The 26091-nt window shown below is 41.8% G+C and overlaps 2 protein-coding genes across 3 annotated transcripts in view; one reads left to right on the forward strand and one right to left on the reverse strand.

Moving 5' to 3' along the window:
* Nucleotides 1-19604, forward strand: part of LOC140908917 (uncharacterized) — a 33126-nt gene extending 13522 nt beyond the window's left edge. Inside the window, exons 7-13 of the mRNA XM_073336991.2 lie at nt 309-501; nt 2826-2953; nt 4666-4866; nt 5805-5926; nt 13354-13582; nt 15973-16175; nt 19445-19604. Of these exons, the coding sequence (XP_073193092.2) occupies nt 309-501; nt 2826-2953; nt 4666-4866; nt 5805-5926; nt 13354-13582; nt 15973-16175; nt 19445-19604 (1236 nt within the window). The remainder of the gene's footprint in view (nt 1-308; nt 502-2825; nt 2954-4665; nt 4867-5804; nt 5927-13353; nt 13583-15972; nt 16176-19444) is intronic.
* A 2011-nt stretch (nt 19605-21615) lies between these two features.
* Nucleotides 21616-26091, reverse strand: part of LOC144930413 (uncharacterized) — a 72121-nt gene continuing 67645 nt past the window's right edge. For both annotated transcript variants that reach the window (XM_078852158.1, XM_078852160.1), the window contains one exon: nt 21616-22724. In XM_078852158.1, the coding sequence (XP_078708284.1) occupies nt 22626-22724 (99 nt within the window). In that variant the 3' untranslated portion in view covers nt 21616-22625. The remainder of the gene's footprint in view (nt 22725-26091) is intronic.

A 26091-nucleotide genomic window follows, 5' to 3' on the forward strand; every position in this document is an offset into this window, starting at 1 on the left:
AGGCCTATATGACTTTTTTTGTGTGTGGTTTTGGGGCGTGAGGGCAAAATCAGGCTAATAATGGAAACTCATTTACAACCCTTATCACAATATAACAAAATAGCTTTCATAAGGTAGAAGCACAGAAATGTGATATCTTTTCTTGTATAGTTTTTATTTCTGGCTGTACTTTATTGCTGTTTGGTGACGTTGCAGACTGTCTCTTTCAGGCTCAGGCCTGCTCTTAGATATATTGGTTTGCATCATTGCATGTCTTGTAAAACTGATTGCTTGTATCACAATGTCTCTTTGGATTTGCCATTGCACAGGTCCACAGTGCACAGTTCATGGAGTTTTCCGAGGTGGAAAATCATGATGACTTTTACACCACTCAAGATGGATACATTCACACACAGGACCAGCGAGGGGCTTACATCATATACAATATAGCTTTAAAGGACCTGAAGGACCTCGAAAATCAGCTGCTGCTCGTGGCAAGCCAGTACATTGAACAAGATAAAAGTAAGATCAAATGCTGATAGCTCAAAAGCAGGGAGTCAAACTGGATTTATGCGATGACTTTTTTGAAGTGTGGCTATGGACATTGTGCAGAGCCATTTTTCCGATTGAACACCTGGATCCTTTCCTACTCATTCTATGTAGGTTTTTATACCACATCCATCACAACAGTGTCCGAGCACTTGGAATGATTGTCACTTATTGCTGATGCCACTCCAGTGCTCTGCCCACAAGATACACCTGGGACCTCGTTATATTAAATAGAGTTAATAAGGGAAGAAAGATTATTGAAGTGGCCTGAGAGTGGGGTGAAAATATGCAACTGAAGGTGACGGGGATGGGCTAGAGGAGGAAAAAGTTCATAGTTTTCAAACTACTGCTGCTTCTGAAAGTGCTGCTCAAAAGGCAGGTCGGGACTTCATGCATCTCCACCCACTATTAACCTTCTCTCTGTTGTGGTAAAAACTAAACTGCTAATTATTTCACATTGCAGATTTAGTTTTTTTACCATAGGAAATTAGTTGAAAGTGACTGGGTTACAAACTGCTGCTGAAAGAGAAACTGGATTGTGGGGAAATGGAAGGAGGGAGAAGGAGATGAAACAATCAAGGAAACAGAGAGGGAAGAAAGATTAGAAAACCATGAATAAACAGCCACACATGCATATTATATTCAAATATGTAGAGGAAAAGTTTTCTAATGATACAGGAGAGGAATTATTTTTAATTGTGGAGGGATATGTTATATGACCTTCCAACACACTTTTTTAAAGCTTTAACTAACACACACATTTATAAAATCAATTACACATATTTGGATAGCAATAAGCCTGGCAAGCTTTAGTAGGCTGGTGTACCTACATCTTGCTTCAGGGCATAAGCCAAGCATTAATGTGGGGGGAGGATGGGATGGGAAAAATCTTTCCCTGTGGACAGGTTATTTCATAACTGCCTACTGCAGGGTTTTGTAAGCCTTCCTCTGAAGCATCTGGTACTGAGATCGATGATTATCCTGATCTGGTATGGCAGTTTCTGTGTTTGTAAATCACTTAAATCTTCAGTCTCCCATCTCACCCAAGGTCCATTAATGCATGGCCTGTTGTGGATTATTTTTGTCCTAGTTCTTTACGCTCCCATGCCACAGATCCTGGTTCCAGTCTCTGTGACTGGATCAACAGGGACTGAGTGTGATGAGGAGGCAGAGTGCTTTGCTATCGTAGGCAATAAATGCTTTAATGGTAACCCCTTCAGCCAGTTCAGGAACAGCAGTGTTGGGTTCAAAATCCTCTTGTCCTGTCCAGTTATCAAAATAAAGGATGGTTGTTGCAATTTGGAGCTGGAGGGCAGCCAGTGGAGTGTCACGCACTTACACTAAGGCTGAATTTGGTCTGAGGAAGTTGAGTTTTCAGACCATTTTATGGGATTTATCTTTTGTTGACAAAGCAAACTACATTTTTAATGTAATAGCATCCTTTCCAAATGGGGAGAATAAATGAAACTAACTAGGCACGCAATTCATGAGCTATGCAGACACTTTTGATTTGCTTCTCCATATATTTATTAAGAAATAAAACCATAACCAGCCAGCTGGAATCATTGCTTGCTGGAGGAGTCTCATTGGCTGCCAGTGCAGATCAATGTTTTGTCCCCTACTTCACACCCAGGACTAAACTAACTACAATTAACTTCCTCTAAGAAGAAGTCCTCTGAAAGTAAGACTCTCTGGTTTCAGCACTGTGAAGAGCTCTTTGCACTGCCGTGCCTCCTGCTGTGTATGCAGGTTTCCTTTGTGAGCTCTGAGGTTTTGGGGTGAGGAGGTAGAGATAACTGCAACTAAGATTAAATCCTCTGACAAACTAACAAATGTACTTTTCAACCTCTTTGATCTTATCCTGACTTATGTCTCTTTACCTGGAGTTTCCCAAACACTGCCCATCCCTCTTTTCCCTTTACACCAAACAGCATTTGTTTGAATGTGTGTGTTCGATGGATCACACATATTCAAATAAAATTTCCCAGACACTTGGTGTTTGCATTTTAGACTGTATAGAGGCCTCCAGAACCTGTGGAATTTTAAATCTGCTGTCTGGCCTTCTATTCTCTGGTAAAGGTAAAACAGAGTCTCTCTTTTTGTAAATAAATAGGGTGACATCAAGTTTCAGAAAATTTGGTATGAATAAATTACTCTAAAACCTATCTTGGCCTGCTTCTATTTTGTCTCTTGTGTAAGTCCCATCAGACTAGTCACTTGTAAGAGGTGCTGACCAGTTGGAGATGTCTCCCATTAAAAACACCAACATTTACTGCACTGTTCACTTTCTTTCCTAGGCTATGTAACATACCATCAATCCAGTGATGACAACCTCTTAGCATGGGCCCACGCATCTGTGGATCGCTTTGCAGTGCTGCTTGACATTTGGATTTGTGAAGCTGCTCTCTTAGAGAATAAACGTCAGGTACATTCCCACCCAGTGAGGAAACTCTGAAAACTATTAATACATACCAGTTAATCTCCAATTCATTATTTAATTTTTTTATTAATCTTCCAATATGGAAGATTCATATAGTTGACACAACCTGCTACTGCTGGCTACATTAGAGAACATGATAGAGATGGTTTTCAATATTGCTAAACAAATGTTCATGTGTTGCATCGCATAGTTGTTTCTAAATATTAATACTTCTGACAGTTACGTTATCAGTGAATGAAATGCTGTGGATTAGTACAAAAGTCTCTCACATTCTCAGCAAGCATACTCACTGGATTGTACGTAAAGCAGAACCTTTTCTCATTTGCAAACTCAAAAATCCACATTAAGTGATTTGCTGTTCACTGGAACAGTTGGAAAAACAGAATTTAGGGAATTTAGCTTGCAAGAGCACTGAACAGAACACCAATGAATACACATGGTCATTGCTGCCCAAAGAGTTTATAATTTGAAAGACAAAGATTAGACAAGAAGGGAATAAGAGACCTAGAGGAGGATGATTTAAAACTATTTTGTATGGTGTTTAGCACAATGTGGTCTTGGTCCATGCCTAGAGCAATAATACAAATAATAAATAACAATAATAAGTTTATATAGCTGAGAGTGGTGATAGCATTATATCGTGAGGGCATAAAGCCCAGTGCAAGGAAGCATAGATGGATGCTTCCGAAGAGCAGAGTAAAGGCCCTTCTCACACACTTGAATCACCCATTTCTACTTCATTCTTATTCCCAGCACAGGCCCTCTGCCACATCACAACAGCAGAAAGAGCACAGGGGAGTTTCTGTGTGCCAAACAAGGAGAGTTTAGTAAATAGAACTCTAACTAAAAATGGATTCATTTTCATACATACATACATGAAATACATGCACACAGAAATCTCAGAAACCTCCTGTGCATTTGCTGTTGTGGTAGAAGGGGTATGTATATCTATATCCAGTTGTTTATCTCAGCAAGTCTCTATTAATCATATCACCCCTTCATTGTCTTTGCACTTCTTAAATTGGTTGATACTTCAAATTTTTTGAAAACATCGTGTATGTGTGACAGCCATTGCCAAATAGAAAAATATGGTGTCTCAAGGTGAAGCTGGAACTTTCAGGCTGGTAGGGGCATGGAGCTTGATAGGGGCATAATACTAGTCTACATGTGTTGGGGAATTACGATGGTCCAGTGGTTAGGGCCCTAGCCTAGGACTTGCGAGAAATGGGTTCAATTCCTTGGTTTGCCACAGATTTTCTGTATGTGATCTTGAGCAAGGTATGTAGCCTCTCTCTGCCTGAGTTCTCCATCAATATGATAGGGATAGTAATACTTATCTCACAGGGGTGTCATGAGGAGAAGTACATTAAAGATTCTGAAGCTCTAAAGAGGTGTTTAATTTTATATAGATAAAACCTTCGTGCTTCAGGATATAAACCAGCTGCTAATTGCCTGGGGCTTGGAAGAAACTTCTTATGTGGGTAGGTTATTGTTGAAATGTCTTGAACTGAAGCTTCTGGTACTGGTTTTTGTCAGAAACAGGATACCAAACTAGACAGACTACTGGTATGGTCTGGTCTCGCTTGCCCCTCTGTTGTACGTGAAATCTCTCCATTACCAGCAAAAAATGAATATTTGGCTAGTAAAAAGGAAAACAAGTCCCTGTTACCTGTACTCACTTTTGAATATCCCTTCAGCTTCTAGATGGTTACTTTGAGGCTTACCAGCATGCTCTGGATACAGAAGAAAGATTTGCTTTGGCCCAAGCAATAACTGACATCATGCACAAACGCCCACGATTTGATCTCAGCCTCAGGTATTTTGTGAACACTTACAATGATGAATGCATCTGCCTAAGGCTTCAGCTGCAGCTGGTGAGAGAGATATTCAACCAACATGTAAGTAGGGTTTGTTGACAATATATCCTGTGGGAGAACTGGAGGGGGGAACTGATACTTGAACTGATAACTTTGATTCACTAAGAAGCCTCAAGTGTACTGGGTATAGGTTTGCAGTGCTTCTATTTAAGCTGGGTTGTAACGTCTCAGTATTAGTCTAACAATGAAATTGGATGGATGCTCCATAAATTAAATAGCCATAAGTCAACAGGAGAAAGCTGAGACTTGCACTTAAATCACAAAGTGAATGTTGGAAAGATTGCAGAGTTCTATTTAAAATACACACTTTAAAAGACTTCATCTATTGAAATTGGAGACAAGAAGAAAAGCTGAGCAAACTGGAAATTTAAAAAATAAAATTAGATTCTCTGGTCACCCTCAAGTTCACAATGCAATGGGAGACTGAGAGCTCATGTCTGAGTGCCTGATGTTGCTCCTTTCCACCACTGAAGAAAATGTAAACAAAAATCATTAATACTTTGTTTTTAAAATACACTTCACGGTTTGGCAGATAGTTGTGAAGAGAGTGGAAGCCTTGCTAAGTAATTAAAGTACAAAATGAAGTCATGAGCTTTGGGATCTATTCTAAGTTCTGCCACACACTTTCTATGTAGTTTTGCACAAGTCACTTCATTTCTCTGTTCCACAGTCCGCAAAGTGGAAGTTTGGAGGCGTAATTAGTGAACTCTTGTAAAGTTCTTTGTGATCCTCAGACAGAAGGCCCCATGTACGAACTTACTGTAGTTAGTAGCACTGTTAATAAAAAAAATGGTAGCCATCAACATTTAGGGCCCAAACAATCCTAATATAACTCAATTGACAACTAAATAAAATATTTAACTCAAAAGAATTTGTGTTTTGCCTTGAACATTGATAGATATGTTTTGAGTTTTGTTTGTTAATGTCACTTATATCATGTTTTGATTACTGATTTCCAGATAGATGCCCAGCGGGAATATGTCCAAAAGATTTGGCGAAAAGATCAGACAGGTGGTATCAGTGAATTTGGACTTCCCCATAATATAATTGCTAAGCAACTTATCTCTCTGAACAACAACTGGTGAGTAATTTAATACAGCCAGTCTTGTTGGAAGTAAGTTTTACGTTCTAGTGGTTGTAATTGATTTCTGTCTTCTGATAATGAAACTTGCTGTCTAAGGTGCTGGATCCCAAATTGTAATTGCCTGAGGAAGGGCCATCTAATGAAGATTAACATGTTAGGACTTTTACTATTTAATACACCCTATGGTTTGCCAGAGAGACATCTGAGCAAGAAAAGTGATTCTTTTTTCCTGATAGTGGATTTAATTCATTCATTTTTGCATTACATTGGGAAATTAATATTCCCAGTTATAAGAGGTGTATATAATACTAATGTCAAAAATTCACTTTCAGGATCACTATTTTTTGTTGTAGCTTTTTGTCAGTCCCAGAATATTACCTTCCGATAGATGGTAGTGGCAGCAATAAGGGCTGGGTTCAATATCTAGGGGTTCCCCTTAACATTGCAAAACAGAACTGGTTTGAGCCCACACCCAGAAACCTGGGAAAACTAATCACCACCCTGGGTGCCTCTAATAGGCAATACTTCCTCACTTGCAAGCACTAAAGTTGTGTATAACGAGATAACTTTTATTAAGGGGAGAGGGAACACCACATTGATTTTGGAAAACACAACAATAATTTGAAAGTATTCGAACAATGAGTAAATGCTTTCCCCACAGTATCGTGGGCAGTAGTCCTTTGCCTCAGTTTTCCACCTTGCAGCATGAAAGTCCAGTGGACCAATGTCCCTTTCCTTCCACTGCACCCCTTTAACAGTTGGTTGTTTGAGGTCAGTGAACTCCCAGAATCCAGTAGTGTGTTCAGGTGGGTAGTTGAGTGGTGCCTCCACCTCGGTTTGCAGCTGCTGCCTCTGCTGTCTGTACCTGTGAGGCTGAGATTCCACCACCTAGCCCAGACCCATTAATGATTTCACTGGGTAATGGGGAACCTCACTGCTGTTGCCTCTTCTGTGTCGTCTTTTCACACTACACTGTCCCCACACCGGATCTAAGGCTCAGCTCCTAGATCAGCTTCTCAGTGCCTACAGCTCTAGTGATCACTGAGAAGTAACAAAGACTCTCAATTGAATCAAATCAACTCTGTCTTTAAACACTGATGGGTGAGGGTCAAATGTATCTAAGACCCTTTAAACAGACTCTGCACCACCAGGTAAGAGTACTTATTCCCACCCTCTCTGACTTTCACTTGGATTTGGCATCACAACCCCCTGCTTAGTGAGTGAAGTTCAGTTTAGGGGGACCCCCTCAATTAGGGGCATTTTAAGTACAGTTCTGCTGCCCTTCACTCATACAATAAGGTAACAACATTTCACTACCCCTGCATCCAAGACTTAAGTGAATTTTAACCCCAAACAGCTAAAATTGTTCATTTTGGCAAAGCAGCTGCATCTGCTGGTCATCTAGGCAAAGTAGGTGTGTCTAGGCAAATATGGTCTGCTCCTGAGATCTTTCCCCCATATCATCAATAGATGGTAGGGGAGAGTCCATTCAGACCATTGGCTTACAACCCATAACTTTAGAATCACTCTATCAATACTGTGAAATATCTTTGCAGTAATTGGCTATAGTATTAGTATTAAGTGTGACCACTATAGTACAGTGATCTGGTTTGAGGGTCGAGTATGCAGATGCATCAGAGCAGCGAATGACTGAAGTTTTTATTCTCTACTTTCATTGACAAATAAAGACTTTACAGTTCCTTTTACATACCTTTCATATGTAATTTTTTTTATTAACTCCTCTACTTTATTTTAAGATGAGCTGCTTGATTTCTGCCTGTGGAAGTCTTAGTTTCCAGCTGGTGGCTAAAGTCATTGTAGTTTGTGTACTAATCACTTGCAATAGACACTTATTCCTGCCACTTTCAGAAGGATTTAGTTCAGAGCTTTTTTTTTTTTTTTGAGTGCTACAAAAGTGGTATGCCAAATACGTATGCAGTAGATTCTGTTTATTAGCAGCTCCTCACTTGCCAGCAAAAAGTTGCTATTATCCAGCAGTTGCTAATAAGTGTATGGCAGATTTGCAAAGCTGCAGCCAGGGAAGGAAACACTGTCCCCACAAACCTGCCTGTGGGCAGGGAGGGAGGCTGCAGCCCAGATGCCGAGGCTTTCCACAGGGAGGGAAAGCTGTGGGCAGGGCAGCAGCAGGGAGAAGTACTGTGCAGCTCTGTCGGTCCCCAGCACCCCTACTCCCTTTGGAAAGCCCTGGCATCTGGGCTGCAGTCCCACTCCTGGATACTGCCCTACCCACAGCCTCCCTTCCCAGCCTGCAGCACCAGGACTCCAGCAGGGGCTCCCCCACTGGGCAGGGTTGCAGGTACCCCAGCCCCTTATGTCCTCTGTGGTCCCCAGGCACAGGGAGATTTGTGAGGTTGCAGCCAGAGAAGGCACATCCCAGGATTTCCTTCCCTGGCTGAACCCCACAAACCTTCCTGCGGCCTGGGCCTTTCTTCCAAAAATATTTTTCAATAAGCGGCATGTGTTAGGGGGCTTATTCCTTCACCCACTTACTTCCCTGGTCCTTCTCGCATGAACAGAGAGCAACAATACCCAAAGTCCAAAGGTGCAAACAATTCGATGTTTATTGGGGTGAACTTCCAGCAAGCATGATTCCAGTTTCCTTCCTTAGTGTCCCCCTTCCCAGCTCTGACACCACAGAGCCTTACCTGTGTCCCTGTTCTCATTCCCCCCCCTTAGAAAAACATGATTCCAATTCCCCACCCCCATTTCCCCCCCCCCCATCATGAGATTTTCTGTTCATTAAAACACAACAATGCTAGCAACAAGGCAAACACCACAGACAAACACAAAACACAGATCCATGGTATTCTGGGTTAATTTTCCCGCTGGTGCCAGCTTGCTTGTAGAGTGTCTGAAAAACAAAAGAAACAATTTCCACCACCTCCTAGTGGGGACAGATTATTGCTTAATAATAATAATACCACTTTCTTTTACAAATTTCCTTGCTAATTGCAGGAAAAACAGAAGAATTACCTCCAAGCTGTCCTTATTTTGTTCTATAGTCAGGCTAGTGAATTACCCCACTCACTGAAATTCATGAGGTGGTGTACCTCAGTTTCCCCTCTTGTACAACAGAGCAAGTTTGCAAGAGTTTCTCTGCTGTACCAAGCATTACGTTTATTCTCAGGTAATAGCTGAGACACAGCTTCAGATTTTAGCACTGTACACATACACACACACCCCCCCCCCACCTGAAGGTTAACCTGTTCCCCTTATTTTCAGGCTTGACTTGTTTTTTCACCTCCCTTTCCTGGAGGGCCATAATCTGAGTCTTCTAGTAACTTGTTTGCTGACCAGATGTATTCATTATTTGCAGCTCCTTTGTGCCCATCTCTCCGTGATGTGACGGAGAGACTGCCGAGACTCATCAAGCCCTCGGATCGCTACCCCTTCCTGCTTCTCCACGTGGGCACCAATGATACTGCCAAGAATGACCTTGAGCGGATCACTGTGGACTATGTGGCTCTAGGAAGAAGAATAAAGGAGTTGGAGGCGCAAGTGGTGGTCTCGTCCATCCTCCCCGTGGAAGGAAAAGGCCTAGGTAGGGAGCGTCGAATCGTGGAAGTCAACGAATGGCTACGCAGATGGTGTCGGAGAGAAGGCTTTGGTTTCTTTGACCATGGGATGGTGTTCCATGAAGGAGGAGTGCTGGGTAGAGACGGGCTCCATCTTACGAAGAGAGGGAAGAGCATCTTTGCCAGCAGGCTGGCTAACCTAGTGAGGAGGGCTTTAAACTAGGTTCACCGGGGGAAGGAGACCAAAGCCCTGAGGTAAGTGGGAAAGCGGGATACCGGGAGGAAGCACAGGCAGGAATGTCTGTGAGGGGAGGGCTCCTGCCTCATACTGGCAATGAGGGGCGATCAACAGGTTATCTCAAGTGCTTATATACAAATGCACAAAGCCTTGGAAACAAGCAGGGAGAACTGGAGGTCCTGGTGATGTCAAGGAACTATGACGTGATCGGAATAACAGAGACTTGGTGGGATAACTCATATGACTGGAGTACTGTCATGGATGGTTATAAACTGTTCAGGAAGGACAGGCAGGGCAGAAAAGGTGGGGGAGTAGCACTGTATGTAAGGGAGCAGTATGACTGCTCAGAGCTCCGGTATGAAACTGCGGAAAAACCTGAGTGTCTCTGGATTAAGTTTAGAAGTGTGTGCAACAAGAGTGATGTAGTGGTGGGAGTCTGCTATAGACCACCGGACCAGGGGGATGAGGTGGATGAGGCTTTCTTCCGGCAGCTCACGGAAGCTACTAGATCGCATGCCCTGATTCTCGTGGGTGACTTTAATTTTCCTGATATCTGCTGGGAGAGCAATACAGCGGTGCATAGACAATCCAGGAAGTTTTTGGAAAGCGTAGGGGACAATTTCCTGGCGCAAGTGCTAGAGGAGCCAACTAGGGGGGGTGCTTTTCTTGACCTGCTGCTCACAAACTGGGTAGAATTAGTGGGGGAAGCAAAAGTGGATGGGAATCTGGGAGGCAGTGACCATGAGTTGGTTGAGTTCAGGATCCTGACGCAGGGAACAAAGGTAAGCAGCAGGATACGGACCCTGGACTTCAGGAAAGCAGACTTCGACTCCCTCAGGGAACGGATGGCCAGGATCCCCTGGGGGACTAACTTGAAGGGGAAAGGAGTCCAGGAGAGCTGGCTGTATTTCAAGGAATCCCTGTTGAGGTTACAGGGACAAACCATCCCGATGAGTCGAAAGAATAGTAAATATGGCAGGCGACCAACTTGGCTTAATGGTGAAATCCTAGCGGATCTTAAACATAAAAAAGAAGCTTACAAGAAGTGGAAGGTTGGACATATGACCAGGGAAGAGTATAAAAATATTGCTCAGGCATGTAGGAATGTTATCAGGAGGGCCAAATCGCACCTGGAGCTGCAGCTAGCCAGAGATGTCAAGAGTAACAAGAAGGGTTTCTTCAGGTATGTTGGCAACAAGAAGAAAGCCAAGGAATGTGTGGGCCCCTTACTGAATGAGGGAGGCAACCTAGTGACAGAGGATGTGGAAAAAGCTAATGTACTCAATGCTTTTTTTGCCTCTGTTTTCACTAACAAGGTCAGCTCCCAGACTGCTGCGCTGGGCATCACAAAATGCGGAAGAGATGGCCAGCCCTCTGTGGAGATAGAGGCGGTTAGGGACTATTTAGAAAAGCTGGACGTGCACAAGTCCATGGGGCCGGACGAGTTGCATCCGAGAGTGCTGAAGGAATTGGCGGCTGTGATTGCAGAGCCACTGGCCATTATCTTTGAAAACTCGTGGCGAACCGGGGAAGTCCCGGATGACTGGAAAAAGGCTAATGTAGTGTCAATCTTTAAAAAAGGGAAGAAGGAAGATCCTGGGAACTACAGGCCAGTCAGCCTCACCTCAGTCCCTGGAAAAATCATGGAGCAGGTCCTCAAAGAATCAATCCTGAAGCACTTGCATGAGAGGAAAGTGATCAGGAACAGCCAGCATGGATTCACCAAGGGAAGGTCATGCCTGACTAATCTAATCGCCTTTTATGATGAGATTACTGGTTCTGTGGATGAAGGGAAAGCAGTGGATGTATTGTTTCTTGACTTTAGCAAAGCTTTTGACACGGTCTCCCATAGTATTCTTGTCAGCAAGTTAAGGAAGTATGGGCTGGATGAATGCACTATAAGGTGGGTAGAAAGCTGGCTAAATTGTCGGGCTCAACGGGTAGTGATCAATGGCTCCATGTCTAGTTGGCAGCCGGTATCAAGTGGAGTGCCCCAAGGGTCGGTCCTGGGGCCGGTTTTATTCAATATCTTCATAAATGATCTGGAGGATGGTGTGGATTGCACTCTCAGCAAATTTGCGGATGATACTAAACTGGGAGGAGTGGTAGATACGCTGGAGGGGAGGGATAGGATACAGAAGGACCTAGACCAATTGGAAGATTGGGCCAAAAGGAATCTGATGAGGTTCAATAAGGATAAGTGCAGGGTCCTGCACTTAGGACGGAAGAACCCAATGCACAGCTACAGACTAGGGACCGAATGGCTAGGCAGCAGTTCTGCAGAAAAGGACCTAGGGGTGACAGTGGACGAGAAGCTGGATATGAGTCAGCAGTGTGCCCTTGTTGCCAAGAAGGCCAATGGCATTTTGGGATGTATAAGTAGGGGCATAGCGAGCAGATCGAGGGACGTGATCGTTCCCCTCTATTCGACATTGGTGAGGCCTCATCTGGAGTACTGTGTCCAGTTTTGGGCCCCACACTTCAAGAAGGATGTGGATAAATTGGAGAGAGTCCAGCGAAGGGCAACAAAAATGATTAGGGGACTGGAACACATGAGTTATGAGGAGAGGCTGAGGGAGCTGGGATTGTTTAGCCTGCAGAAGAGAAGAATGAGGGGGGATTTGATAGCTGCTTTCAACTACCTGAAAGGGGGTTCCAAAGAGGATGGCTCTAGACTGTTCTCAATGGTAGCAGATGACAGAACGAGGAGTAATGGTCTCAAGTTGCAGTGGGGGAGGTTTAGATTGGATATTAGGAAAAACTTTTTCACTAAGAGGGTGGTGAAACACTGGAATGCGTTACCTAGGGAGGTGGTAGAATCTCCTTCCTTAGAGGTTTTTAAGGTCAGGCTTGACAAAGCCCTGGCTGGGATGATTTAACTGGGAATTGGTCCTGCTTTGAGCAGGGGGTTGGACTAGATGACCTTCTGGGGTCCCTTCCAACCCTGATATTCTATGATTCTATGATCAGCTAGGTAATTTGCATTTACAGAGAGGTTTACTAGCTTGCTTTTGGATCCAAAGCTGTTAGCAGCTCAGAGACTGTCTTAAAAGGGAAACATTTTACTTCCACCAGAGTTCTGATTACTTTCCACTTTCATCTCCTGCTCCAAATCACACAGAGATCTGAAAAAGAAAGCACAACCTATTGTGGCTCCTTTTGGAGCCCTATTAGGATTTTATTTAAGTACCATGTTTTATTTGCATTTCTTTTACCCCTTCTCCAATATACACTGCACATGTCTTGGGAAAATGCAGATTCCTTCCGTATAGTTTAACCTCCATAACATTATATTAGCCATATTAATTTTACACAAGGTGTAACTGCCTCCCCCGTGCCCACAGAGTTTTCATGCACACCCACCAAAGCGACAGTCCGATCCCCCAAAGCCACCCCAAGGCTCAGTGTTCCCATCAGCATGATGTTGCTGATATCCAAATCCTATTATCGTTGAAGTCGATGGGATGGGTTCCCAGTGAAATGTTACTGTTAACTGGAAGTTAATATAAGGATTGCTATTAAGCAGCATCCACTGCACCAGTATAAAAGTTTGTCCTGCCAATTGCTTATAAAACAGGATCTTTTTCCTTTGGTAGTGATCATGTTCTCCAATAAATTCACCAATTTAATGAATGTCAATTTTTTTAAAGCCCTACTTTGAAGAACATTTACTTGCTGGAGTTTCATCCTTCCCTGGGCCTGGCATCTTTAATTCCGAAAGCTCTTGAGTACGTCTCTCAGGAGTTCTATAGCATCTGTAGACCAAAAACACCCAGTGAGGCGACTAGTCTAGAAAAACAAGTACTTCAGCTAGCAGTGGATGAATGGCTGACCATGGAAAAGCCTGAATCTTCATACAGCTCTCAAATTCAGAAAGATGTAGGTTCAATTTGTACTTTTTATGTAAGTGAGAATTGTTGTAACTTGTAAATCCAGTTGAGTAAGTGTTGTAAGGATGGAAAGATCTTGGTGCTATCAAACATGCTATCATACATGTTCTTTATTTAGTGGTTAATGTTTTAGTTTTACAATCTTTTAGTATTGGTTTAGTTATTTGACTGGAATTTATATATTGATCAAAGTCCTTTTTGTCTGTTTCTTATGCAAAAGATCCCAACTTAAAGGCACAGGGATAAGAAAAAAAAGCGTCTTATTCTGATCTCACACCAACGAAACACAATAATTCAAGGATAGTCAGTTGAAGTAAAAAAAAGTTACACAAACATAAAACTGGTCTGAGATCAGAAATGGGCCCTATGTTTACTCTGCGTGTGTGTGTGTGTGTGTGTGTACAGTTTAATAGTTATTAGTATTAAAAGGTTAGATGTATGCACAAATATTATTATAGGTGGGGCTGGTAACACTGCCTACTATTCAGATTGCCCAACACTTCCCATTTAAAATATCCTATTTTCCGTTGCCTATAACATCACCAAACTTTATTCATTTGGGATGAAATTTCTCATGGTTGGTGTCAGCCTCAGGTTGATTTTGGGGAAAATTTTTAGCCAAATTTCCAAAAATGAGGCTAGAGGGAAATGCTTTTTTTTCTCATGTTTTTTTTAAATAAATAAATAAATAAAAATCTGGTGACCTTTTCTTTTAAAAGCTCCAATGCCCCCAAGCTTTGGATCAGAGATTTGAAATTTGGCCAGGGAGTGGCCTTTGTGTCAGGCAAGTGCCTATTGGTCATTGTTGTGAAATATTATAGTTCACACACGCTCAGTCAAGGTTTCTTAAATTTTTGCAGTTTCTAGTTTCTGTCTGCACTGTGTATGCTCCACACTGGGCCTGTGCAGGGCTGTCTCTGCAGTTGAAGCTCTGGGCTGTGAGGGGTTGCCAGGTCTGGATCCAGGTACCTGAAATGAGAGCAAGGAGACTGTCTGTCTCTCCTGTGCTCTCAATGACCCCACTCTGCTTAGCCCAGCCACCATGGAGGAGGAAGCTGCCTGATTTGAATGCATGGGGGATGAACCAAACCTGTGGTGGGGTAGGGAAAGTAGATTGGGAGAAGGAGCCAGTGCATGTGTGGGGAAAATTGGAAATGGAGTCTGGTTGGGTAGAGAGAGGGAAACTGAGATGGAGCATTACTGGAACTGAGAACCAGTGGGGTAGGGGGAAGAACTGAGACTGGATGGACAAGTAAGACTGAAACTGGTTGTGTAGTAAAGGAATCTGTTGTCTGCAGGACCCCTATTTCTTTTGTTGAAAAAGTTGAGATTCGTGGTGAATGCAGCAGGGAATTGCAGGAAGAGAAAGGAGGGTCTCGTGTTTAAGGCAGTTGAATGCTGACCAGGAGGATTAGATTCTAACCCTGCCTGTGCCAAAGAGTTCCTGTGTGATGCTCAGCAAGTCACTTAAACCACACTTTTCCTAATTGTCTGTTCCTCAGTTTCTGGCTGCCTGACTTGAGACCCTGGTGTGATGGGTTGGGTCATAGAAACCCGCTTGGGAATGCCACCTGATGTGCTCAGACCTACCTGTGAGCCTGTTTTTCCTGCCAGCTTGGGACTTCAGTACCCTGTCTTGTTGAGCCAGACATGCTAGCCTGCTGCAAACACAGACCCAGGTCTGAACCACGTCCCCCACAAGCTGCAGACTTAACTGAAAACAGCATAAGAGGTGCTCCTGTCTCTAGTACCCAGATCCCAATGGGATCCAAACCCCAAATAAATCTGTTTTACTCTGTATAAAGTTTATACAGGGTAAACTCATAAATTGTCCACCCTCTATAACACCGATAGAGAGATATGCACAGCTGTTTGCTCCCCCAGGAATTAATTACTTGCTCTGGGTTAGTTAATAAGCAAAAAGTGATTTTATTAAGTATAAAAAGTAGGATTTAAGTGGTTTCAAGTAATAACAGACAGAACGAAGTAAATTACCAAGCAAAAAACAAAAACATGCAAGTCAACTTCATTCCACAACTGTCCCTTTTACCCTCTTCACCCTTCCCTTCTCTTTCCATTTAGGTTATCCCCTCCTATGTAAACCCACTCCCCTCCACACATCATACCAACAACAGAAAAGTATGATGCTAACATCCTGTTTGCCACCATCCCATTGTTCACTCTGTACGTGTGTTATATCCCTGCTCCTACCAAGGAGCTGTCTTGTATGTTTTGTAAGCTTTTCAAGGCAGGGACCATCTACTCTTCTTTTATGTAGAGCTTAGTCCAATGAGGCCCCATTCTTGGTGTTGGCCCTTCGGCACTCCCGTAACAAATGTGATTAATAATAATATCTCCCTTCCCTTCTTTTCCTTGCAGTTATTTGCAGACACGCTGCTAGAAGACCCACTCCTTGTGCGGGATATTGCTATGTTAGCACTAGAGTCAGGAGCACATGAAGAAAAGAAGCAAGGCAGAGAAAAACAAGCCTTTATTCTGGACATCTTCTCCAGACTCCTGGAACTCATCACACTCCGCCATCGATTGATAGAGACAGCCCTGGAGAGTGCACAGTTGGCTAGGTTAGCACAGGGCACATGTGATGCCACCTGTTGTTCTCCTCCTGATACATGGAAGAGTTGTCTACGTAGCATTTACAAATGTTCATGTTTTTAATAAACTGAGGTACAACTTAAGGTTGATAAAAGACACATGAAAATTTTTGCACTTAGATACTGCTGCCTTTGAAATCAGTGGTCAAACTCCCACTAAAAAGGTAGCAGGAGTAGGCCCTTTATCTAGTGAAAATGGAGGTCTGTCTACCTTACTGGAGTAGGGTAACCAAGGGGAATTACACTGATCATTAACCAAGTGGAGATAGATGCGGCCTCTTCTGTGGCAATGGTTTTAAGGTCATGTGCCTCTTTTAAAAATAAAATGACAACATGCCAAAGAGATCCACACAGGTTAAGAAGCCCAGTGTCTTACAGTTTATTCAACAAACAGCAGGCAAATATAGTCCTGTTTTGACCACACTGATCTGAAATAGAACTAGCTGGAAAAGTTTGGGATTTTTTTCCCCTGTGGAAAATTTTGACTTTTTGTCAAAAAAACAACAACAAAAATGTTTGTTGTCAATGGCTAAATTTTTTTTTAAAATATATATGTAAAGCAGACGCTTTGCACAAAATACTTTGTTTTATGGAAAAACCTTTTTTTTTTGGGGGGGGGGGAGTTTTCTTTACAGAAATCTTTCCAAAGAACCCTAATCTGAAATCTGGAATTTTCTCAGTAAAAAAAAAAACGAGCACAAAAACCCAAGCAATCTGTGAGATGGCAAGTAAATACATCCTTAAAATACCAGTAGTGAATTGTCTTACTGTAGGAATACAGGGAGGCTTTGTAAAAAGCTCTGAAGGGAAAATAAGGGATCAAGATGCATATGTAAATCAATTTAAACATATAATTTGTTTCAGATAAATTATTCTGTCTGGTAGATTGAACATCAGTATAAACAGAAGTATTTTATTCAATGTGATATTTTAAGCGGCTAATTTTGTATCTTGCTTTGATGTAATGAAGATCACAGTTCATTAAGCTATCTGCCATGAAAGACTCTGGGGTTTGGATTGAAACTTCGGAAAGGCAAATAACCTGTTTTTCAGCTTTGCAGAATAAGATGAAGTGACTGAAACTAAATTTGTTGATTCTCTAGTGTGTGCCAGGGCTTTAATGAAACTTTTTGGGACCTGCCAGAATGATCACCCATTACTTGTTGGCCTCTCCAATGGTGAAAACTGATTTATATCTAAAAATACATATGCTATCTACACTATTCCACACAGCTCATTGTTTTGTCTTTTTGCTTTGTTCCTTAGTAATGTCCACGTATAGTAAGTGTGTCAAGACAGTCTAATTATAAGACATGTAAATGTGGGGGAACATGGAGACAGGATGGATTCAGTCTCAATTTGGTTCTCTTCTGTTTCCTTTATTGCCATATTAACCTTTGCCTCCCACATTTCTGTCTCCCTCCCCCCGCCCTTTTTCTGGTTTTCTTGGTGTATCTCTCCTTCTTTGCCACTGTGTCCCCTTGTAACACACTCACACACAAGTAAATATATCATTGCATGGATTGCTCACTTGACTATATGGTGAACTAAGGAGCAACTCATTTCACAAGCTGAGTCTGTAGCATAAACATACTGAGCCCTTTTGGTTTTGGAGCTGAGAGTTCCTTTATCATACACTTCCTACATAGTGTTAATTGATGTGTATGTACTTTTTAATGGTCCCAAATGTGACCTTGTTCTTTTGTATGTGACACCCTTTTGTGCCTCCCCTTTTCTTCCTTCTTTTATTTAACTTTTTTGCTATTCCCATAGAGCCAGGGAGCGTTAGCTACAGTTTAGAGGACTGGGAATTGGGACTTCTGGGTCCTATTTGTGGCACTAACTGTGTCACTGTAAGTTGTCTAGTGTAGAACATAGCCTAAATAGCTTCTCTATGACTTAGCTTACCTATTTATAAAGTAGGCATAATATTTGTCTTCCTCAGAGACCCATTGTTATGACAAAAGGAAGTGTTGTTATCTTATTACTCTGTCGCTGTGTGTCCAAACAGCCAACATTTTGATGGTCCTATGGGATCATCTTCCTCTTCTTCCCCTACTATTTTGTTATAATGTTTCTGACTGTGCTGAACTAAGGATTTCTACAACACAAGTTCCACAGATTTTCTGTTCTAATGGTAAAAATGCTTGTTCAGGGTCTGATCATCTCCTGTCTTGACTACTGTAATTTCCTCTCTGTCACCCATACCTCTTCCCAAGCACTATCCTCCAGTTTATCCAAAACATGGTTGACAAAATTATCTTCTTTACATGTCAGGCTGACTTTTTCATACCCCTCTTTGAATCTCTTCACAGGCTCTCCCTTAGACACTGCATAAAACATTAAACTTCTTGTCCTTGCTTTATTTTTGTGTACTGTAATATGTCAATCACATGGTCAGTGATAAACAAATAATGAATATCAGCAGCACAATGAGCAGTATTTGTTCTGGTATCAATGAAAACATGACAGAGGCTAAGTATCATTAAAATTTTAGGGAAAGTATCATACTGTAGCAGGTCAGTCCAATAGCCGCTGGCCTAATGGTCAGGCAGTGGCTTTACAGTTCTTTTCAGTCTGCCTGTCCTGGAGGATACCCTGCTGGGTTGTATACAGCAGCACTCAGGCTCTCTTGTGTGCCCATCTTCCCCCCTTAAGATTCTGTCACGACAGAGGGGAGGGTGAGCAGGGGATAGGGTCCTGACCCAAGGCCCTAAAGGGGTGTTGCAGTGTCCTGACCATTCACTGGTCCATTCGAAGTTAGCCCCCCACCCCCGGGGCACTTCCTATTGGGCTGTGGCTCCTCTGTTTTGGGGCATGGTCTCAGTTATTCTAGTATCTGCTTTCATTTGCCGGGGGACAACATCCTTTTCTTCAGGGCCTCTCATAGGTTCTTGGCCCCAAAGAGACCGTGGGGAATATGGATCACTGCTCCAGGTGGGGCCTTACTAAGGCTGCATTCGCTCTGCCTACAGCTCCTGGTATAGCCTGTAACCTCTTTCCCCATCTCACTGGGCTGGCAGTGCCCTTTTTAAACTGTCCCATCACCTGGAGCAGGGCCTCCCTGGCTCAGTACTGCTCGATGCCTTGCTCTGGTTTAGTGTAGGACCTATAAACCTCATCACACACATTAGATAAATTTTTAATAGATATTGGATTTCTAGGTAGGTATGTACAGCAGTACTAAACTTTTTTAAAAAATGAAGCGACTATACCAAATATTCCTATTTTTGTTTCAGGATGTACAAAGCATTTGCAGGGGAGATGGGTTTTGATGAGTTCCATTTATACTTGAGGCCAGTGCACTTTGAATTTGCATCTCACAAGGAGAAAGCAGACCAGCCCCCACCAATATTCATTACAGCTCTCCTTGAAGATGACAGTAGTGTGGACAGGTAAACCAGAACTTTGCTATGTTTCACAGGACATGGTGTTATTAAGTATCTTCCCAGACAGCTCATAACCAAGCATATCCCTTAGCCTGGTAAGGCCCACCGTAAGTGAAGGGCACACACAGATTAGTCATGCAGGAAACTTGAAATGCTGTGTAATTTGATTCCTTAGCCATAGGTAACTTTTTCTGCATTTCTAATGTAAAGATGTGCAGTAATAAAAGTGGGGGTAGGGGCACCAAATCTGTGTGGAACATAGGTAATTTTGGAAGTAAAATGGGTGATAACTCTCTCAAAATGTCCCTCATTTGGAGAGCTGGGACCAAGGAGACAGATAGTTGTTCCCAGACTTCTACAAATAGTGAAACAGGACCCTAAAAACCAATTACTGGTTAGTCCATAATTGTGAATGTAAAGTTGCTGGATTACAGAAATCACTCTCCAAAGTTTATCCTACTATACATTGAATAACAACTTTAAATCTTAGCCTAGACTGCAACTGGAACCAACCCCTGCACAGAGGAGAGACTACTTGTGTCCCTCCCTTTCTCCTCTTATGCAACCATGCAGGTGTCAGGCTCTGAAAATTTTACAGTTGCTTTGATTTCACCTTTACAAACCTGGTAAATAAAATAAATTATTTTAAAAAATCAAGGGTTTTTTGGTAGGATGAAAATAAAGTAGGAAAATCCATTTTTCTTACCAGTTTCAGCAAGGATAATTTCTATCAGTGATTCTCAATCATTAGTATGTCTGTGAAGGATTCAGGTTCCCCTCCCCATCTGAATGATAAATCACTACTCATCTCCCAATCAGTTGTATATACTCTAATCCAGTGCTTCTCAAGCTATCTGATGTGGGGAACCAGCAATTTTTTTTTCCAATGTGCACGCAGACCAGCAGCTGATGGCTCGCGGACCAGCACCAGTCCGCGGACCACCACTTTGAGTAGCACTGCGTCTAATCCACATTGGAGACTGGGCTGCTCCAAACATACAATTCCAAGCAGCTGAATCTTCATTCCAGGATAGAATGTGCATAACTGAATTGTGGGCAGTGGCAGGCACTGTCTGTTGTGGCTGATGTCATAGTCTGGAAGACAGCACAGCATCCCAAAAGGTTAGGAACTAATATTTTAAATGATGCTTGACAAGTTGATTTTTCACTTCATAACCCAAATCCTAGAGCCAAATGGGGAAGAATTCATGATTCTCTGTGTTCAGCCACAAACTTCACAGAACACTTTATTTCTCTCTCAAATGCTTCTGAAATATTTAGTAATACCCTAATCTTCCTTTTTATTTAAAGAAGGAATTCTTCATTCCTTTGTGTGATAGGGAAGGAGGCAGAAAATACAGAGCTCTTTAGCATTACCTTTCTTTCCTTCAGTTTGGCTTCTTTGATGCATTCTCTGTGTTATGGATTATTGTTATATATTTTTTCTTGCAGATATATTCCATCTAATTTATTGTTAAGCATTCAAGAGATTGACAATAATCAAATTGGAAAATTTAGCTTTCATACAAGAGATGGTGTTATTCAGGTGACTAGATGCTTTTATTTCCAAAGGAAACCAAAATCGTTCACTGCACATATTATTTAACAATTATATTGCAGTAGCACTTAAAGGCCTCAATTAGCTTTGGCTTCATTGTGTTAGGTGATGTACATTTCTCTTACCAAGTTTTTATTATTTTGTGTCTTTCTGTATGTAACAGTGTAATTTTGTTCACTTTTCAGAACTGTCTCTTGATAATATCAGTCAAATCCTCTGTATGATAACTGAAGGCCAAATCTTAATGTCTTTAGTGAGACACAATTCTCATTGAAGTCAATGGGAGTTTTGCCAAAGTATAAGGACCGATGAATAAAAAAATAAATGAATCAGGATTTGGTCATATATATATATATACATTTTTTATTTTTTAAAGAATGCAGAAAAGGGATTTTTTTCAGGGTGAAAAGAAAAAGAATCTCTCATTTCCTACACTATTTCAAAGTAACAGATTCTTCACTGTTAATCTTTCACTTTTTGCACCATTGCATTAAAACAATGGTACTGTTCAAAAAGTAGAAACAAAATTGTATGGTGCAGAGTGTCATGACACAGAACTTTCCCAGTCCTTCAAAACTTATTTCTTTCCACAATTTCCCCATCCATGACCCACGTTCTTTACCAATAATTAATATATAATTAAAAACCCATTGCAAACACCAACATGAAAATAATCAACATCCTAACCTTACTTTATATGAACCCCTCCTGTAGTCTGATGGCATCCCTCTCTCGTAGCCCTTTGTATAGATCTTTGGTTTAAGTTCCTTGGGGAATACAAATTTATGAATGCAGCTGAAGTGAAGTGACTTGAGCATTTAGCCATGTTTAAATGAATATGTACCAATAGCAGAATGATTAATGCCACTTCTGGAGATTAGTTAATGCAAGAAAAAATTAGTGTATATAACTTGCCTTTATGTTATGGGGGAAATTGCTAACACTTTTGTGTTTTCACCCTTTAGCTCTTGTCCCAGTTTGGAGTGGAGAACATGCAGATCACCCTTGCCTGTCAAGTCACTCAAAAAAATGCTCTTATTGTTGCTGTTCAGCAAGCCTCATTTTGTCACATGATCAGGCCTACAAGTACAATGGACATGAAGGTCAGCAGCATTTCGTTCCCTAACCCCATTGGGTAAAGTTTTGGGAGCTAACGTCAGGTGCAAGTGCTGTTGGTGCTCAGTTAGATATTAATTTTGTTTTACTTAACAGTAAAAATACAAAATGACTCTAGCAATTCTTTGCAAACATATTACCTGAAAATAAGAAGGTTTCACATCAGTGATTCATTTAATGCATATTAGTTGATCCAGGTGACCACGTACAGCTGAAAAATACCATAGAAAAGAATCTGAGGAGCATGGAGTAAATTGGATGCAGGAATCACTGGATGAAATCCTATGGCCTGTCTTGTGCAGGAAGTCAGGCCAGAGGATCTTAGTGGTCTCTTCGGTCCTTGACGTCTATGATCTTCTAAGAAGGGGATATTTCCATCATGTAACAGCACCAGCAACTCGTGTCACCTCTTTGTAATCTTGCCTTCTGCAAATGGCAGCACAGTTGTAACACCATCTTGAATGGGAAGATAACCATAATTGTCTAGTTAAACAAACAGGTTCATAAACCATCCCAAGGTTACACAGTCATCATTGTTCTGCATCCCTTGCTTGACAGTGTTTTAATTCTGCATTTAAAGTACAGTATCCAGTAGCTGTTTTCCCATCATGTCTCAAACTGTTGCATGGTATTCCTGTATGCTGTTACACAACTGTTGTGTTTCACCCAGAGATGGCTACATTTCAGTGATTGGGTTAAGTGATCCCTGTATATAATTTTAAAACTTTTAACATACATAGAGCTACTTCAGGATGAAAGAAACTCTATGAATGTTCCCTTTATTTGTTTTCCTCCCCGCATATAGTTTGTGAGAGCTGTTGTCCACCCTTTTATTCTGGGGCTGATGGTTCCCCTCCGTTCCCCCAGTGCACCCTCGTTTAGTAACTCCCACTTACTTCTTTTGCAGCCAGTATGCTGAGCAAAGCCCATGTTATATACTTTTACTATATACTACATGTGGAAAAAATGGTGTCACATTTTTTCCACGTCTGCCTCCTGATATCTTCCCATTAGGAGGCACCTGATGCTCACCCCTTTTCCCATGAGACTCTCATCACTCACTTTCTTTCTCTGTTAAAAAGAAAAGGAAAAACATACTTCACTTGTCACCGCTTTCAGCCCTAGCACTTTGGCTGCTGTTGGGGCGCCATGGGAAAAGGGGTTGCCTTGTGCTTCAGCAGTTTGCATGTCCCTATGGCTGGTATATGTCAGTGCTTCTGAATGGCAGCCAGCAGTGTGTTCTAGGAGCAGGTTTTCCCACACACTCATCTTTCCCCCACAACAGAGGTGAATGTAAGGGAGTCTTTGTTGATGTAAACTTATACTTCCTAGCCCCTGAAGCATACAAGTTATACCAGAGTAGGCTTGCTTACCAATATGTAACTTGCACACCTGATTTAGACCCATTATTCCCCATCTCATACCTGAGCACTATTAACCCAAGAGATTTGGTATCCTGAACAGAGCTGGTCCAGAGAATTCTGATAGAACAGCTGATACTGCAAAATCTGAACCTTTTGCAGAGATGCCATAATTCTAATGGAACGCAGGCAGGTTTCTGTCAGAGCCTGGGGTTCCTGGGCTTGCAGCTCCTTTGCAGCCCACCAGCTGGACTGCCCTAAAATTGGGGCTCCTCCCCTTTCACAGAGTGAAAATCAGTGAAACCACATTTTGAAATATCAAAATCCTTTGAGAAAGAGCGGTCCAGAGAGAGAGAATTCTCTAATCCTGAAGTCATTCCCAAATCATTCTCCTGCAATGCAATACAAGTTGCTGCTGCCATGACTCTCAACCAACTATTGGGAATATTCTTTACTTTGGAAAGAACTTGCTTCCCCCTATTAATATGGACTGGTCTTCCAAACACTTAGAACAATTTTACTGTCTAAAATTGTTATGACTTTTTTCTTTAGAAAGGCAGTGACTATGCATTTAGTTTACAGACGTCTCCTCTCAGCAATAAATCATTCAATTACTACTGCATCTGTTTCTGGACTAGATTTTACTCATTTACAGTCAGTAAATATTATCTGTCTAAATATAAACCTGAACAATTAATAGAACTAGCAGAGCAGCAGCAGAAGGCTTGGGCAGGTCATGTATCAATTATTCAAGACCAAGAAGTAAAGAAAAAGCATGTCTAAATTACATATATCAGCACAAAGGTAAAGAGGGTAAGTTGGAAACCCCTAGTAGGTTGTCAAAGTCTTAGAAGAAGTATGAGCTCTCAGGTGGATTTGGCTTTATAGTTGTTTAAGAACGTTCTTTCATAATCAATGTTTGCAATATTCAAACAGAGTCAATCACTGTGGTGAATTTCCATATATCTTTCCTCAGTACATGTGACCATAAGTCTGAACTTTTTATATTGTCATCATTCATAGGCTAAAGATTTTTATCCAGAGTCAGTACCTTTATCACAGTGGTGACTGATGTTGATGTGGCCCCCAGTCTCTCTCAGTTTACACATAAGAATAATGGTGGCCAGATATCATTTTACAATAAATATTTGTATCCTCTTGTGATCCTTGCTTCTTTTAAGAGTCCCCAAGTGCTGTGGACTCTAGTTTTATTAAAGTGTCCCAAATGCTTCACTGTTACCCCACCAGTATTATCTTGGGTTTACATCAGTGGTTCTAGTTATGCTTTGTTGCCACATTTTGTCAGAATGGTTGTAGTGTTCTGTAAAATGCCCCCATTAATTCTTACTGAGGGGGGCATGTGTTCTCTCTCTCTAGCAGCCCAGGGCAGCCCAAGCACTTCTAAAGAAATGTTGGGTTGTGTCTGCCTGTCGGCCCACAGTAAGTTCTGCCTGCAGCAGTCAGAATGATCATGTCAGTATTAGAGCTCCTATTTTCCTTGTTTTTAAACATGTGTTTTCCATGCCAGTAGCAATTTAACTTCTCCTATTCCTTTCATTATTCCTCCTCTGGTACAAGCTTCTGGGCTATTTCTTTAATTCCCGCCAACAAAAGAGGAAGGAAAGAAACTGATCTTGTTCCAAGCTCAGAGAGATTTTCATCCAATCTTCAATTTTTAGGATTCCTATAAAACAACATTTGATTCTTCGAAAGATATCATCTCTTCAACTTAGGTGCCATGCAGTCTGTTCCAGACGCAGAGCAATTCTTGGGGCTAGTCTCCACTTTCTTCATTATAAACAAAGAGCAATCCTTTCCTCCATAATCACTGCATTTTCTCCAGGAGATTTCATGGCCTCCGGAGACTTCTTATTGACATGCACCATACCAATTTGGCAATGTCATTATTATTTCCTCAGGGTCACACATGGCCATACTCACTACCAGTCCAAGAACCTCCTCAGTCATATTCTCCCATGGTTCTTACAAATGTTCTGAGTAATCACAGTGGCCAATCCATGGGTCCAGGGCACACATTTTACCCTTTCCTCTGTGACATGTCGATCTGGGCTTTGTCATTCAAGGAAGCAGCAGCCTGTATTCTGAAGGCACCAGTAGTTCTACAGGATTCTGATTTCATACTGATCTGAAAAGAAACCTTTTCTATAGCCAGTTCTTTCATCTTTTAGTCAAGACAGAGATGCATCAAGTGCAAGCATTCCATTCCTGTTAGAGGAAGATTTGCCCTCCATAGGCAATATACAGAAAGACAGGAAACCATCCAGCAGGCTCCATCTGGTCATATTGTATCATGTATTAGCTCAAAATTCTGGAACATAAGCAGTACATCTGAATTTCCAGACTGAAGTTCAGGTATGATCAAGAAAGCATATCCCATAAATTATCTCTTTGGTAGTGATTCCAGAGGTCCAGGCTTGATGAATGGTTGTCCTCTGTGTCAG

Source organism: Lepidochelys kempii, chromosome 3, assembly GCF_965140285.1.
Source record: "Lepidochelys kempii isolate rLepKem1 chromosome 3, rLepKem1.hap1, whole genome shotgun sequence".
Taxonomy (NCBI): Eukaryota; Metazoa; Chordata; order Testudines; family Cheloniidae; genus Lepidochelys; species Lepidochelys kempii.